The sequence below is a fragment of the Halictus rubicundus genome, chromosome 15 (assembly GCF_050948215.1).
Source record: "Halictus rubicundus isolate RS-2024b chromosome 15, iyHalRubi1_principal, whole genome shotgun sequence".
NCBI lineage: Eukaryota > Metazoa > Arthropoda > Insecta > Hymenoptera > Halictidae > Halictus > Halictus rubicundus.
The window spans coordinates 4,074,964-4,090,106 of record NC_135163.1 but is presented as its reverse complement, the minus strand read 5'-3'; the positions used below and the strand labels follow the sequence as shown (position 1 = coordinate 4,090,106).

Genomic DNA, 15,143 nt, shown 5'->3' with positions numbered 1-15,143 from the left:
GTCAATTAACACGATCCTGAAAATGTTGAACTGCGGCTAGCAAGACTCTACAACGCTACAGATAGTGAGCACATCGATTCGGTAAATGTCAATATAAACCGTCGCGTCTTCCGCGAGGTGCCGTTAATAAATAATTAGGTAATCGGTCTAATTAGTAGAAACCGCGTACGCTTGTCCGATGAAATGTGCATTATCTCGTTTTATGTAAAAAGACACGATAAAATCCTTGTATCTCGGTGGTACACTAACGTTCTCGGTACAGCGTGTCGTGTCGTTCTAGTCACTTTTTTGTCGAAAGATTAATCTCATTTTTCCCCTGTTCAAGTACAACTAGAGCTCTACTAGAAAAATTTAGCTAGAGAGATTTTTTAGTCGAATATCAATTAATAGTTTCGAAATTTATCCTTTTGCCGACAAGGATTTTTTAAAAATACTGAGAACATTTTCTTTGGAGAATTAACAGAAAACGAACAATGTGTGGGCTGGTCTATGGTCATAATTGCAGGTTTGCAACTTGAGGAATTAGATTAGTCCCGATATCATAGATTATAGACTGTCTCCACGCGAAAGAAGATTAGCAGCAAGGCTGCGTTCGAATTGAGGAAAATTGAAATTATCTTCCCGATGCTGTATCTAGACGTTGCGCTTACTTATTATAGAATTAACATACATGTATATACACTGATCACATTAATACGTTAGGTGAGCATTTTAATGTTACCTGGAAACATTGATTGTGTTCTTAAATTGATAAAACGGCTGTTACGCTTCCTGGAAAACAGTGTGCACGATGGGACGATCGACGATTGCACTTCGTAATTTAATCTAACGTAATTGACCGTTGATTGACAATTCACGAATAAAAACCGCGCAAGTTTGTGTCAATACCAAACAACATGGGTCACTTTTTTGTGTTCCGTAGTTTCGCGGATGTTCTTTAATTCAAGATAACAGCTGTGTAACCATCGACAAAAATAGAATCTATAAACAGATTTTGTTATTATAAATAATAAAACGACCCATTAAAAATGCTAGGTTTATACAATCACCGTTTAACCGTCGAATGGCAGGTCCATTTTGAGCCACTTAAACTCTTGTATAGTGAATTCTCGATATATGTCAGCAACACGGGTCTTGCCAGCGTCATGTATCGTGCAGGAGACATACCCGAGCCTTGATACACGTTTACACTCCTCGGCGTTCGAGGCTTCTCGAGCTTCGGGGCCCCTCACGAAGTATACTCCGCGGTAGTGGGGATAATTCCGTGACGTTTATCGTCCAGGCCTTCGCGACATATATAGAGAAATCACTGTATTTCTAGCAACCACTTAAAATAAGTAGCTATTTTCATAAGGTCCAATAGGAAGGTCAACGTTGACCTCAAAAAGGTGTTTAAAAATACCTGATTGACTATGAAATTAATGAAAAAAGTCAACAGAACAGAAAAGACTGAGGATTTTTCTGCAAAATAGAAAATTGCCGACTGCATGCCAGGAACAGAAATTGAATAAAAATATCCTGTTACAAGTAATTTTGAATAAATTGAAAACAGTGCAACGATGTTCTTAAATTCTTCTGTAACGTCTTCATAACTAATAAATAAAAATTGATTAGCGAAGGGTTTAAGTGACCGGCGACGGCCAAAACGAAATTTACAATTTTCACAGTATTTCACGCGTATAGAAAAATTGAGAATGCAAATAAAATTCTGGATGCAAGTGGCCCATGCACACGATTTCGCAGTCCCGAGACCTCGTGTGTCACGGTTGAACAGCGGTTATCTGGTAGCAGCCGCGAAGATGGCGTGCAACTGTCGCAAACGCGACACCGAGTTTCCGATAGCGACTGTCCGTTACGGGAGTGTTAATTAAAACGACCGCAGGGCTCCGTGGTACATAGTACAATCGTCCGTTCGCGACAAAAGGTGAAATTGTCGGGGGGCCATCATTGGAGGAGAAGATCGAGGGCGTGGAAGAGGAAGAGCGGGCCGTCGCGTTTGAAAGAAATTTAAGACAATGCCTGTCAGTATTTATACGAGAGACGGTGCATGTACGACAATATACGTGAATAGGCCGTGCGCGCGACACTTAGCCGTAGCCGCGTGTCACTTGCCATTAGGGTGGTCCTTATTTACCAAATTTCCACTTTTTCTTGTCCCAGCCTCCTAAATTGTGACGCTCGGCGGGAAAATGATGTGCGACGAATTCGGAAGTACAGTAGAACCTCGCTCGTTGCACGAAATGTTTTTTTGTTTCTACGTAGTCACCACAATCCTCGCCATGATTTCCAGTACCTTGGACACTCAACCCTCGTGGTGGGCGTCGTTACTAGAGGATTTTGTATAATAAACGTGGTTGCAATTAGCGAGGTTCTACTGTGATTGCACAAAGGGAACCCGTACCGTATTTGACCTAAAGCTTGTCGTTATTTTCGAAAGGTCTCTGTCCCCTCGTAGGGTATACCCCGCGGCAATGGCTTTCGCGACATATACAGAGTAAACATGGTTTTTCCAAATTTGACACACACAATTTTCTCGTCAAGTGTCACGATTTAGGAGGCTAGAACAAGACAAATCTAAGAGGAAATTGTTGAGCCCTGTGGGGCATCCTACAGCTAGGGACTACCCTAAATGGGCGCATACTCCGCGCGCATTCAAGTTTATCGAGCCTGTTTCGCCGCTGCTCGAATGCCGGGTTAGGGGGGGGGGGGGAATGCGGCGAAAAACTTTTGACACATTAAATACGGATTCGAGAACGACGTCGGCCTTTCGGTTCGTCGGCGACGCGCGTTGTCGCTCGTTTTATTCGCAAAACGTTCGCGCACGCCAAAGGAGCGTTCCGGGAAGCGTGAATGCGCACGGCGCGGCGACGCTTGCCGAAGCGCATCGGTGCAACCGGCGTCGTCTGAACGTCTCGCGTTATTTTTCTTTTCTTAATTAGCGCGGGCACAATCGAACGTTCCTCGCGCTAATAGCGCGGCGAAAGGCGTCGACTCTTGGCGCAGGCAGTTTCCCGGTGTCGCGTTGACATTAAAAGGCTGCTTGTTACCGAAAGCGTGACACGTACTTCCTTTGACTCGAGTACACGGTATTCAGTCTATAGCGTCGCGTCTTTCGCATTACCGCGGCGGGATCATTCTGCTGGAAGTAGACGGGGATCATTCGAGTCCGCCAGTCGGTCGTCAATGAGCCCCGACACGGAGATATCGCGAAGCACCTTTCTCTTCGGGAGAGCAGACTCGTTCGAGTCGAGGAAAATTTGCGGCGAATAATGTCGCGCGTACATTTTTGCAGAATTCCGCGGAGACACGTGCCGTATTCAAGCTCGGTTCCAACGGCTCGGAGACGTTCCGAATGGTCGCGTTACAAATCGCAGAGCGAAACAATGGTATCACGGAATCCGGGATTTCGAGGTGTAACGGAAGAGAATTTAAACGACGCGCATACGGTCTCTCTCTCGACGAACTGGAACGCCGCCGTCCAATTTCGTGTCTTCCTCTAATGACAGCGTTGAATGTTGCACCGTGGCCCGAATTCTATCCGCGAAATTTGAAGTTGTCCCGGCTTCGAACTGCTTCGTAACTTTGAAACGTCGTCGTCTTCGTCTTCGTCGTCTTCGTCGTCGTCATGAATCCCTTGTATCGCGTTTCGCGTTCATTCGAACCCAGACACCGTTCCTCCTTGGTTATCGTTATGTCGAGTCGACGTTTCATCGGCCCGCCGTTTAGATAAACTAAACTCGACGCCCTTCCCCTCTCCAACCCCTCCCGATGAAATCATTTGCAAAGTCTCCCGTTTCGCGCGCGTTCACGGCGCGAACTTTGAACGACACCCGCGACCCAACACCGGAGGAGAAACGTGCCGTGGCCAATTTTCGAATCGCTCAAAGACGCCGGTCGCGAAATGAAAAGGCGGCGACAGGTGCGGCCGCTGGTCTAACGAGAAAGGTGTCGGGAAATGTTCATAGTTCCCGGCGGATGCTAATTCGGCGACGATGCTGGCACGATGGGCTGGTCACGTGACGCGGGAATGTTGCAGACATAGGCGGCTCGTGCACTGTACACCGAGGAAACTCAGAAAAATCAACATGACGTTGATGGACGCCCGACGAGCCGTACTCCGTCGGTCGCCGCCGTGCATCGCCGCTGGTTTTTCCTCTTCTGGAAAAGAAAAAGAACGACAAAAAATTAACCGTCCCACGGGCTGGAATAACAGCTGATGTTTATGATGAAAACTGAAAGAAGGCCGGACCGGATGTTGACGGGTCAACAGGACGACGCGAAAATATGGAAAAATGTCTTTCGAACGGCGAAAGGATTACTTTCTTTTTTCCGGATGCGTACGGTTTTGTTGGAATCGGACGATAACGACGGCGGACGGTTCTCCTCTTCCGGTGGAGGCATTTTAACGCGTTGTTGACCGAATGCAACGAGACGGGTATGGGAGAGTCGTGCAGGCAACTTTCGGTTTTGATACGGGGAGACCGGGGTCAAAATTAGCAGAGGCCGAAAGTGACATTGTGAATAGTTCAAAAATCTATCACAACTTTATGGCAAATTTTTCGATATACAGCGTTTACTCTATATATGTCCCAAATGCCTAGCAGATTAAAGTCCCAGAACTATCCCCACTCCGCGAGGGGCCATGAAGTTCGAGAGACTTCGGTCTCGAAAGAATGAAGGTCACGTGGGTCAAAAAATAGTATCTCCTAGCCTATATATGACGGACATATAGCCACGGAGCTAGACCTGTGTTTTGGGCATATATCGAGTAAACACTGTATTATGCAAAACTACTGTTCCAACATATACGCTGTTATTTTAATTGCATACACTTAGATCTATGAAAGGCATATTTAAAATTTTTATCATAGGCGCAGATGGAAAAGTGAAAAATCATAATCAAAACAAAACAGGTCAAGGTCATTTGGGCCCCCAAAACGTAATATTTATCAAAATTTTTAATAGAGTGTATAGTGGATATCATTTAAAAGTCTAATTTTTTGGTACTACATCGTTAAATAGTTCTTCAGTAGTCTATTATAAAAAACCATTTCATATTGGGCCGTGGAAAGTCAATATTAGGCTTATTGGGATTATGTGTCTGTGATAATTGCAAGTTATTACGTAGTTTATTTTGCAAGAACTCTGCTCACTGAACCATACTATTCTCACAATCGATATTCATTACGTTTTGATTAGATATGTTTGCCTCATTATTACCCTAATCGAATATCAACAGTTAGACACATATCGGCTTCAGTATTTGAACCGAGCTTGTTTTGCTAATTATGTTTACGATTCGCAATTGCGTTACACTTGACTGCACGTTCAATGCTAAACAGATACGCGATAAAGGGGACATCACTGTTAGCGTAATAAACATACTTTTTTCAAAAACTAATAGAAATATTAATAATTAATCCGTATTAACTTTGCGCCTGCAACTAACTTCACAGAACAGGCCAGAAACATTTTCCAAAAGGGCCTGCTTTTGTGTATGAACCTAACAGGGGGGGGGGAGGTAAGGGAAGTGTAAATGAATAATCGTTTCAGCGAGATCACTGACCTTCAATCACGTGGATCATGATGTAGGCAGGCTTGGCGTTGCTTGGCACGCAAGTGTAATTGGCGGCGTGGGAGAGCTTCACTTTGTCAACCGTCAGAATGGAGCCGTTTTTCGTTGCCTCGACCGTGACGCCCGGCTCATTGTCGTAATTGATCATGTGACCCTGTCGGTACCAAAAAATGAAGCTGGGCGCTTCCGCCGAAGCCATTAGCTGGCATTCCAGTCGGAGGCTGGATCCTTGCTTCACGTGTAGATTCGGCCCACCGGGGATCGTCGAGTACGCGTCCGTGATGTTCAGTTGGATCAATCGTTTCTGAATCGGGTTAGTTTGTATCTAAACAGACGAAAAAACCCTTCGAGTCAGCCCCACGAAACAGAACAACCAGTCTCAACAAAATCATCCGATCACAGTGTTTTCTCGATATATGTCGCAAACGTCTAGACGATAAAAGCCCCAGAACTATCCCCACCACTGCGGAGTACCTCGTGAGGGGCCAAGAAGCTCGAGAGACCTCCGTCAACGATGTAAGGTCACGTGGATCAAAGGATAGTATCACCTAGCCGATACATGTCAGTGGCTAGACCCGTGTTGTGGACATGTATCGGAGAAAACACTGTACATTCGCTTCGTGTTAGCCGTTAAGGTTATGTCACGAGAAAGTGTGCTCATGACTGTTAATACCTTTACATGACCCGACAATGGCGTAGAATAGTGTCGTTTTTGCAATGTTTGGTATATCCGGTTGTCACATAAGTCACCCGTAATTTTACCGTTACCGTTCGTTACGTTTTCAGCGGCTGTACGACATTTTAAGACACTATTCTACGCATTACCTGACACTCGTAAAGTCCAGCATCCTCTTTCTTCACGTTCTTTATCATTAGGTTCCAGTCTGGATCATTCAGGACAACCATGAAACGCGTGTCGATGGAATGGGTGCCTCTGCCCACTGTCAGCAGCTGTCTATCTCTCCGTCTGCTCCAGGTCACCTAGAACAACAACATTTGTACGTTCAATGTTAGTGTCAAATTAATTTCAACCTCTACATATTTCGACTCCAGAATCATGTACAGATTACTTTACGACACAGTGAATTCTCGATGTATGTCCTCAACACGGGTCTTGCCAGCGACATGCATCGTCCACGAGGCATACCCTAGTTATCATGGGGTATACCCCGCGGAAGTGGGGATAATCCCGCGACGTTCATCATCCAGGCCTCCGCGACATATATAGAGAAATCACTGTGCATGGGTCAATAATGGCAACGGCCACCGGAGAGCGAGAGTCATTAGCATAATTTTCCTCCATATCTATGAGGATATAATTTACTTATCTATTTGTTTACTCATTTTCCAGTTGGTTTCGAAGGTAAAGGGGTCGGGGTCGCGAGGGGTCAAGCGACGCGGAAGACGATAGAGGACGTATCGATGTTGGAAAAGGTATCTGTCAGGCGATTATTTACGAATCGGTTTCTTTTCCGCGGCGTTACGACTCCGCGCCAATTACACGGAGAGCATGTTGCAGAGGAGGAGGGCCGAGACTCTTCTTGCAGAGGCTCCCGCGAGTCGCATAAATGTTGCAGAACGTCGTTCGCGGGAGTACCGCTCGCACGAATTGCGAGTTTAAATGGCGAACGGGGGGATGGGGGGGGGGGCTGCGAACCACGAAGGTTCGGCCGGAAACGCAATTTGACGAGGCTGTACGGACAAATGGATCGCGAAGAGCCCGGCTCCGTGATTCCGGAGCGTCGCACTTGAAAACGCCCCTTGCATTTCCGCCGGCGCCGCACCGCGCGCGCGCGACGCCCTTTTTTAATTCACCGGTGACACTCGCGGGGAAAAGTTGCTGCGTGTCATTATCGCTCGAGGAGAGTACACGGTACGCGCTTAATAACGTTAACAGAGATTCATACGCAGGGCCCGAGTGCGTTGTTAAATTCCAGTCTAAAAGCCCGAGACTCGACGGTAACGTTCGAACGTCTTTTCGAAATTTCTGGAGACTGTTCTCTATTGCGTCCTTGGAAAAGTCCCGACACGTTTCTAACAGGTGGTGTTATTACCGTGGAATTATTTTGGTTATTTTCGTAGCGTTAGTAAATGAACTTAGCGAATGAAAAAATTCTAGTGAAATAGTAAATGAAAAGCTCGTTTTTGCTACTGTTGAACCGCAGAGAACACTAAGAACACTACCATACTTTATACCACTTTTTATTTTTGCATTTACTCGGTCTTGTATTTTAATCCGGTGCTTTTGAAGCAAGCCATGAAAAACAATGAACTATGAGAGACACCACAGGGGGATTAAAACTTTTACGCAATGTGTACCATTATACTTTTTAATGTATACCAGTTTAAGTATGTGTAAATGTTTACGGAATAATCGTGAAGCATTAGCTGTTAGCATTTCGTGACGTGCTCGTGATTTTCATTATCTTAATTTAAATTGTAGGTTTTTGGTGTCGATGGATGCTATGCTCGATAAAGTTTTCTAGCATAATAGAAGTCTATTTATACTAGTTACAATTTTTGTCGTGAAAATATATTCGTATGTACTTATTGCATTTATAACGTAACATATTATATTGATCATACCTTTTCGAATCACTACACATTTTCAGGCTTTAAAAAGAATTTGGTAATTAATTTTAATTACTTGCTGCTACTCACATGACGGATCGAAGTAAACTGATCGCTAGACTGCGGATGTTTACGCAATTTGCAATTTTTGTAGAAGTATTTTAAGAAAGCGGAGTCAAATAAAATTTGATTCTCATTGGGTGGTAGTCTTCGTAGATCTGAAATAAATAAAAATCGTATTAAATTCTGTCAAATTTGATGCTCCAGCAATCTTTGAAAATTTTCAGAACCCGTAATAAAGATCCGCAGTCACCAACGACAGAAATGGTTCTGAACCGCTCATCCACGATGATTGCCATTACGCGTGTATCGCGGATTGAACGCGAGGTTAATCCTCCCCTCGCGAGTCCTTTAATTTTTTACGAGCCCCTCTTCCAAGAAGTTTCGCATCTTTAATAAAGGCACCGCGGCTCTATCCGTTGTATCCTCCAGACAGTAAATATTATACTCTTTCGAGAGATTGCCTCCCCTTGCATTATTTATGGCCCATCCAAACTGAAGGAAAGTAGCTCTAATAATAAATCCTTTCCTCTTCCGTAAGTACGAAACATCGTCATCCGGCTTAGCCATCCGTAATACTGTTTTCATTTCTTGGCTAGCGTTATTCTTACGGCCGCTGGCAAAGACGATTTGCGTGAGAAATGCCTGGGTTCTGCTCTCGCCCCCTCCCCCCTCCCCCACCCCCTTCGTCACGCATAAATAGCAGATTAAAGTCTCGTCGCGTTGGCAGCTTGAAATTTCTCTGAACACGCAACCTTTTTTGATACCTCAAAAAAAAGCAATAAACGATTTATGGTACCCCCTTTCCTTTAACCTTTAGACGGCGTACTAATCACGAACATTCTTTTTCATTCCGTGAAACGATTTTACATTGAAAATGGCTTCGTCCTTTCAGAAATATTTACTATTCTTTACACGCAAAAGAAATCGCAAAATTACCTCGTAACAGTATACTATTTATCTTTACTTATACAGGGTGTGCCGCATAAATGGGAACACCTAAATATCTTTCGTATTTACAGCCCTATCAGAAAACTTCAGAGGACAAAGTGACACTATTGCAGGGGGGCAATATAATGGTGAAGAAAAAAATTTTTATGTCGTGTTTTTTAATGAAATTTCAAGGTCACCGATATTTTTTTTAAATTGGAATAATAATAGACAATAAAAAACTGAATTTAGTGGATACCACCTTTTTGACCTTGAAATGATCTTGAGCAAGAATAATCATGTTGAAGCGGATGAAATGTGCAAGTTTAAAACTTACGTGTTTCAGCAAAGATTGCTCGTTGTTTACGTCAGGTTGACCTTTACATGTCATAATAAATGTACATTCTTCATGAAAACAGTCAAATATCTGAGCAACGGTAGGTTTTAGGGCAAATACGCTTTAGTACTTTTATACTCAGATTACGCCAATCTATCGAAGCATAAAAAATTGGACATTCCATTTAAAAAAACAAACGTGACCTCTATATCTTCTCTACGCCTCCACTTGCAAGAATATCATTTCCACCATGTTATGTAGTTTCTTAAACCCTACAACTTCTGTACGTGACGTTGTCTCGTATTGTTTGAAATTTGAAATAACCAAGATATTCAAGTGGACGGAGCTCGTGGGACACACTGCATATAGAGTAAACGCTGTATCCCTTTTGAAACAAAAGTTAGAGCGTAAGTGAGTTATTAGCTGACCTACTATTAGCTTAGCGGCCGAGCTACGTAGTTAGCGCAGAGATCCACGATCTGGTTGTATCAGTGAACCCGCGCTCAAAGGCTGAATGGTCGGTGTTAGAATTCCCGGTATAATTTTGTAGTACGCCGGAAGTTGTCATCGACAAACGTAGAAAGATCGTCTGTTCTCAACGAATGCGCTAGGAAAAGGAGACCGGACCACTTGCGTGGCTTAATTGTCTTTGTCGAGTGCCCTCGACGTTCGCGGCAAGTGGGTTTCGCGATTTTCTGATGCAGGCCCGGGGATCGACGAGTGCCGTCACGACGAGTGCACTCGAGCATAAACGAGCTGAATAATGAACTGCCGCGACGTATTATACGAGTCAGCGTCTACCTTTCCCGTTGTCCGTTAACGCAATCACCGGCGCCACTCGATCTTCTCTCGCTCCCTCGAACCGCGCGATTTCGTTCGTCGCGCGAATACCCCGCGACAGGGTTGGCTACCCCCGAGGTCGATCACGATTGTCCCATGGATCATTTCGGGTCGGTCACTGGTAGTCGCGGCGAGCAACAACCCTTCGGGGGATCCGTGAAACGGGGATTTTTTGCGGCGTTTACACAGAGTTCGTACCCACGAGCAAAGAAGCGAAAATAATTCTTCTTCCGTCCGACCGAGCTCCATTAATCAGTCCATTCTGTGCACGCGTGGTCTTCTCGGTCGCCATTTAATTAACGTCCTCCCGACGAAAAAATCCTTCGGATATCCATTCGCGTTCGACCCGAGCTATGCCACCACCAGGTGAAAAAGCACCTGTGAAATTATCGACGCGAGAAAAGTCCGCCAGATATCACAGGTGAAAGGATTGAAAATATTTTCTCAAATTTAATTTCGCCCTTTTCTCCTTTCGAGGATTTTTAAGTACGCCCGGAGGACGCCATCGCGCCAACTTCTCCTTACGCCGCACAGTGTGACGAATGGCCATTTTAGCTGGACAAAAGTAACTTTCAAATAAAGAAAAACTAACTGTGCTAATATAATCTAAAATAACCATGTATTAAAACCCTTGAATATTAAAACTTGAAATTCTTTTGTTGTATGTTTACAGAGCGTGTAAACTTCACCTAAAAAACGAACACCTAACCTATAAATGAATGGGCACATTTCCATACGCGCTAGAAATATGTTAAAATGTACTAAGGAGTGTTTAAATTTCCTATATATGATGGATATAACATCTCAAAACATGTATTTTCACTTTAGTAATTCCAAATTATCGATAACATTCCTCTATTTTTGTAAGTTAAGTGCCAAAGGCGGTACTTATTTTTCCACAGAAACGCCCACGTTACTACTCTTCGTTAATGAATTAGTATATGCCCCACGTCGCACCACGCGATGATTTTTACATATAAATAAAGTAGAGATTCTCTACTTTATTTTAGTACCAAAATTGGCTTGTGCAACGTTGCGCAACTATACTAATTTTTACAATGAAGTTACGTCGTTTTACGTACACGCTCGTGACAATCACATGCCGATTGCCGTCGCCACTTATTGTTAGCGGTTTGTTTAGTCTCATTCATTGTATATTGAAGGAATAAACAATGATAAGATCCCCGAGTTTTCCTCTAAACTTTCTTCGTATGAAACTTCGTTTCTTCAGTCGTAAACCCAAACATTTGTCGTAACACAAACACGTTTAGATATATTCTATTTACATTTGTTTATAAGTTATTAGTTTATAAGTTATTAGTTTTTAGCAACCGAATGTTCCTATTGAGGACTGATTTTGATCTCTGTTATTTCTTTTGATTTATTTATATTTTTATTAAAATAGAAAACAATAATATGAAACAGAGTTGTTATTTATAAATTGAAACCTTATACTAAACCAAACAATAATTCTTTCCCGTTAGAATATATCTGAATCTCCAAAAAGTAACATGTACTATAATTTTTCCAAAATTACATTGTTTTTGTCCCTAATTAAAAATGACGTCTTCTTTGATAATGTCTACTACTTGTTAAATCGTTCTGTGTTACATAGATCCATTACTAACTTTGTTGTATTTTTTATTTAATTATAAATCACTTAAAGTATATTGTTTAATTAACAAAAACCAACTAAATGTTGTAAAAAATTAGTAATTATTCATATTTTATACAACTGTAAACATATTAATCGATAAATATAGAAAAATAGGCGATTTAGAGTTTTGTCCAGCTAAAAAGGCCATTCGTCACACTGTGCGCCGGCTAAAAGGTAGGAGAGCTTGAGTTTGTGGAAAATGGAAACTCGCGTGACATAGTTTTCTTTTTTCCCGACTCGAACAAGTCTCCACGAATTATATCTTATTATTTCGGGTCAGTGTTTTCTCGATATTTGTCCACAACACGGGTCTACCCAGGGACATACATCGAATAGGATATACTATTCTTTGATATACTGTCGAACTACTCTGTTCTGTAATATACTGTAGAAAAGAACAGTGAGAAGTAAAAATCTGGAAGGAGCAGTGTTTACTTGATACATGTCCACAACACGGGTCTACCCAGGGACATACATCGAATAGGATATACTATTCTTTGATATACTGTCGAACTACTCTGTTCTGTAATACACTGTAGAAAAGAACAGTGAGAAGCAAAAATCTGAAAGGAGCAGTGTTTACTTGATACATGTCCACAACACGGGTCTACCCAGGGACATACATCGAATAGGATATACTATTCTTTGATATACTGTCGAACTACTCTGTTCTGTAATACACTGTAGAAAAGAACAGTGAGAAGCAAAAATCTGAAAGGAGCAGTGTTTACTTGATATATGTCCACAACACGGGTCTACCCTGGGACATATATAGGTTAGATGATACTATTCTTTGATACACTGTCGAACGTAGAAAAAGACAGCGAGAAGTAAAAATCTGAGAGGAGTATTCCTTTGAAATTACAGTGTTTACTTGATATTTGTCCAAAACTCGGGTCTAGTCAGGGACATATATCCGCGGCAGAGGGGATATTTCTCTGACTTTTATCGGCTAGATATTTGGGACATATATCGAGAAAAGACTGTACACAAGCTGATTGTAGATCGAACTCCTATTATTATAGATCTCTTCTATAAAGTATATGTCACCCGGTAACCTCGCAGAATATGAAGCTCGAATCGATGGAGATTTAATTAAAAAAATGAAAAAAGCCCGAGAGCAGGCTCGACCGCAACGGATACACAGTTATTTTCGAAAATTGAATTTACGGAATCGAAGTTGCATTTATCGAAAATATATCGCGGCCGGGTAGACCGTGCGGAAGCGCGGCTTGTGTATCGTTTTGCTCGTAATCGCGATATGTACTCGCGCGTCGGCACGCGCTCGTATAAAAATAACTTTTAATTATCATGCGCGGGAACGGGCTCTTTAATTGAAAAGTAACGGGCGCGGAAGTTATTAATTCGACGGTTTAACGAATTCTCCCGCGGCTCTCGCAATTTGTTAGAATCAATTCCCGCCGGCTTATGAGAATTTGAGATGTCGAGGATCACGCGGATTAGGCAACGTTTTCACGAAGACGCTCAGGTTAGGGTAGACGCGGGAACAGCGGGAATCAATGGGCGGACTGTTTATCAAGACGATATCGCAACGTGAACAGATTAAATTTCAATTATACGTGCTTATGATGTCGAGGAATGATGGATTAAGCGACGCGTCGTCGGGAAGATCGATGCCTAACCCGAGGCCAGATTTTTCGTTTCATTTCAACGTGGATTCGTAGCCGGGCAATTCCCTAATGGAAACGGGATTAATAAGCACCCCTTTGACGACATAATTGATATAATTCATACACGGCGCCGACGGGAAACCTGGTCACAAAGAAATGCATTAGCTTGATGTATATTTCAGCGTCCACTATTTTCTCTGACAAATTAAGAGAGTATTCCGCATAGGAAACACAGTGTTCACGCGATATACAGCGATTTCTCTATATATGTCGCCAAAGCCTGGATGATAAACGTCACGGAATTATCCCCACTACCGCGGGCTATAACTCCGTGAGGGGCCACGAACCTCGAAAGGACTCGGACACCGAGAAGTGTAAACATAACACGGCTCGGGTATGTCTCCTGGGCGATATAAGACGCGGGCAAGACCGGTGTTGTTGACATATATCGAGAATTCACTGTATGTCCAGAATATGGGTCAACCCAGGGACATACATCGAATAGAATATACTATTCTTTGATATACCGTCGAACTACTCTGTTCTTTAATACACTGTATATGTCCACAACACGGGTCTACCCAGGGACATATATAGGCTAGCTGATACTATTCTTTGATACACTGTCGAACGTAGAAAAAGACAGCGAGAAGTAAAAATCTGAAAGGAGCATTCCTTTGAAATCACAGTGTTTACTTGATATATGTCCAAAACACGGGTCTAGACAGGGACATATATCGGCCAGGAGATACTAGTCTTTGATCCACGCGACCTTACACTCCTCGGCGACCGTGGCCCCCCAGTGGGGTATACCCCGCGACAGTGGGGACAGTTCTGGGACTTTTATCGACTAGATATTTGCGACATATATCGAGTAAAGATTATATATATGAAGTTTAATTTTATTTTTGCAGTCGATGCAGGAAACTTTCGTTTTTGCGTGCAGATCTGCAACTTATCGGTGATCAGTTTTGGGTGTTGGGTATCGGTGAGAAAAGTTTATGATTAGGAAAGAGTGGATGACGATTTCCGTGACAAATAAATAATTGATTACTTTCAAGGTGCATCGATTTCGGTTAAGTCCATGGTGCAACTTTATCATTGCATGTACGTCAGATCGAACGACGTCGCCTCTACTTCCTCTTACGACGTACGTGTGACAGGCTATAACCAGAAGGGAATTTATAGCTACTAAAATGGCTATCCTGTCGCAAAGTGCCGCCATTGCAAAGCAGTTGCCTTTAATTGCGCTCGCGACTCGGAAACGTATTCTCTCCGAACGAAGTATATACCGGCCACTGATGTTCCTCATTAATATCATTAACTAGTCTGCTTAATCCATGGTAATGAACCAATATGGTGCACCGTATCCTTCCAGGTTGTAAAACGGGCGCAGAGTGTAGTGCGTGTCTGGTCGTAAAACTCGACAAGTCTCGTAAAGCTAAACGATTATTATGGACCTCCACCCCTAACTTAAGAGAGTCTAAAAGGTGCTGGGAACTGGTCCATTGAAATGTAAACAACCACCGCTATAAGAGACCA

At 43.0% G+C, this 15,143-nt stretch overlaps 1 protein-coding gene across 2 annotated transcripts in view; it reads right to left on the bottom strand.

Moving 5' to 3' along the window:
• Positions 1-3,793: 3,793 nt before the first annotated feature.
• LOC143361522 (limbic system-associated membrane protein) overlaps positions 3,794-15,143 on the bottom strand; it is a 113,262-nt gene continuing 101,912 nt past the window's right edge. For both annotated transcript variants that reach the window (XM_076800992.1, XM_076800993.1), the window contains 3 exons: positions 6,401-6,556; positions 5,567-5,900; positions 3,794-4,158 (listed from right to left, as the gene is read on the bottom strand). In XM_076800992.1, coding sequence (XP_076657107.1) covers positions 4,013-4,158; positions 5,567-5,900; positions 6,401-6,556 — 636 coding nt within the window. In that variant the 3' untranslated portion in view covers positions 3,794-4,012. The remainder of the gene's footprint in view (positions 4,159-5,566; positions 5,901-6,400; positions 6,557-15,143) is intronic.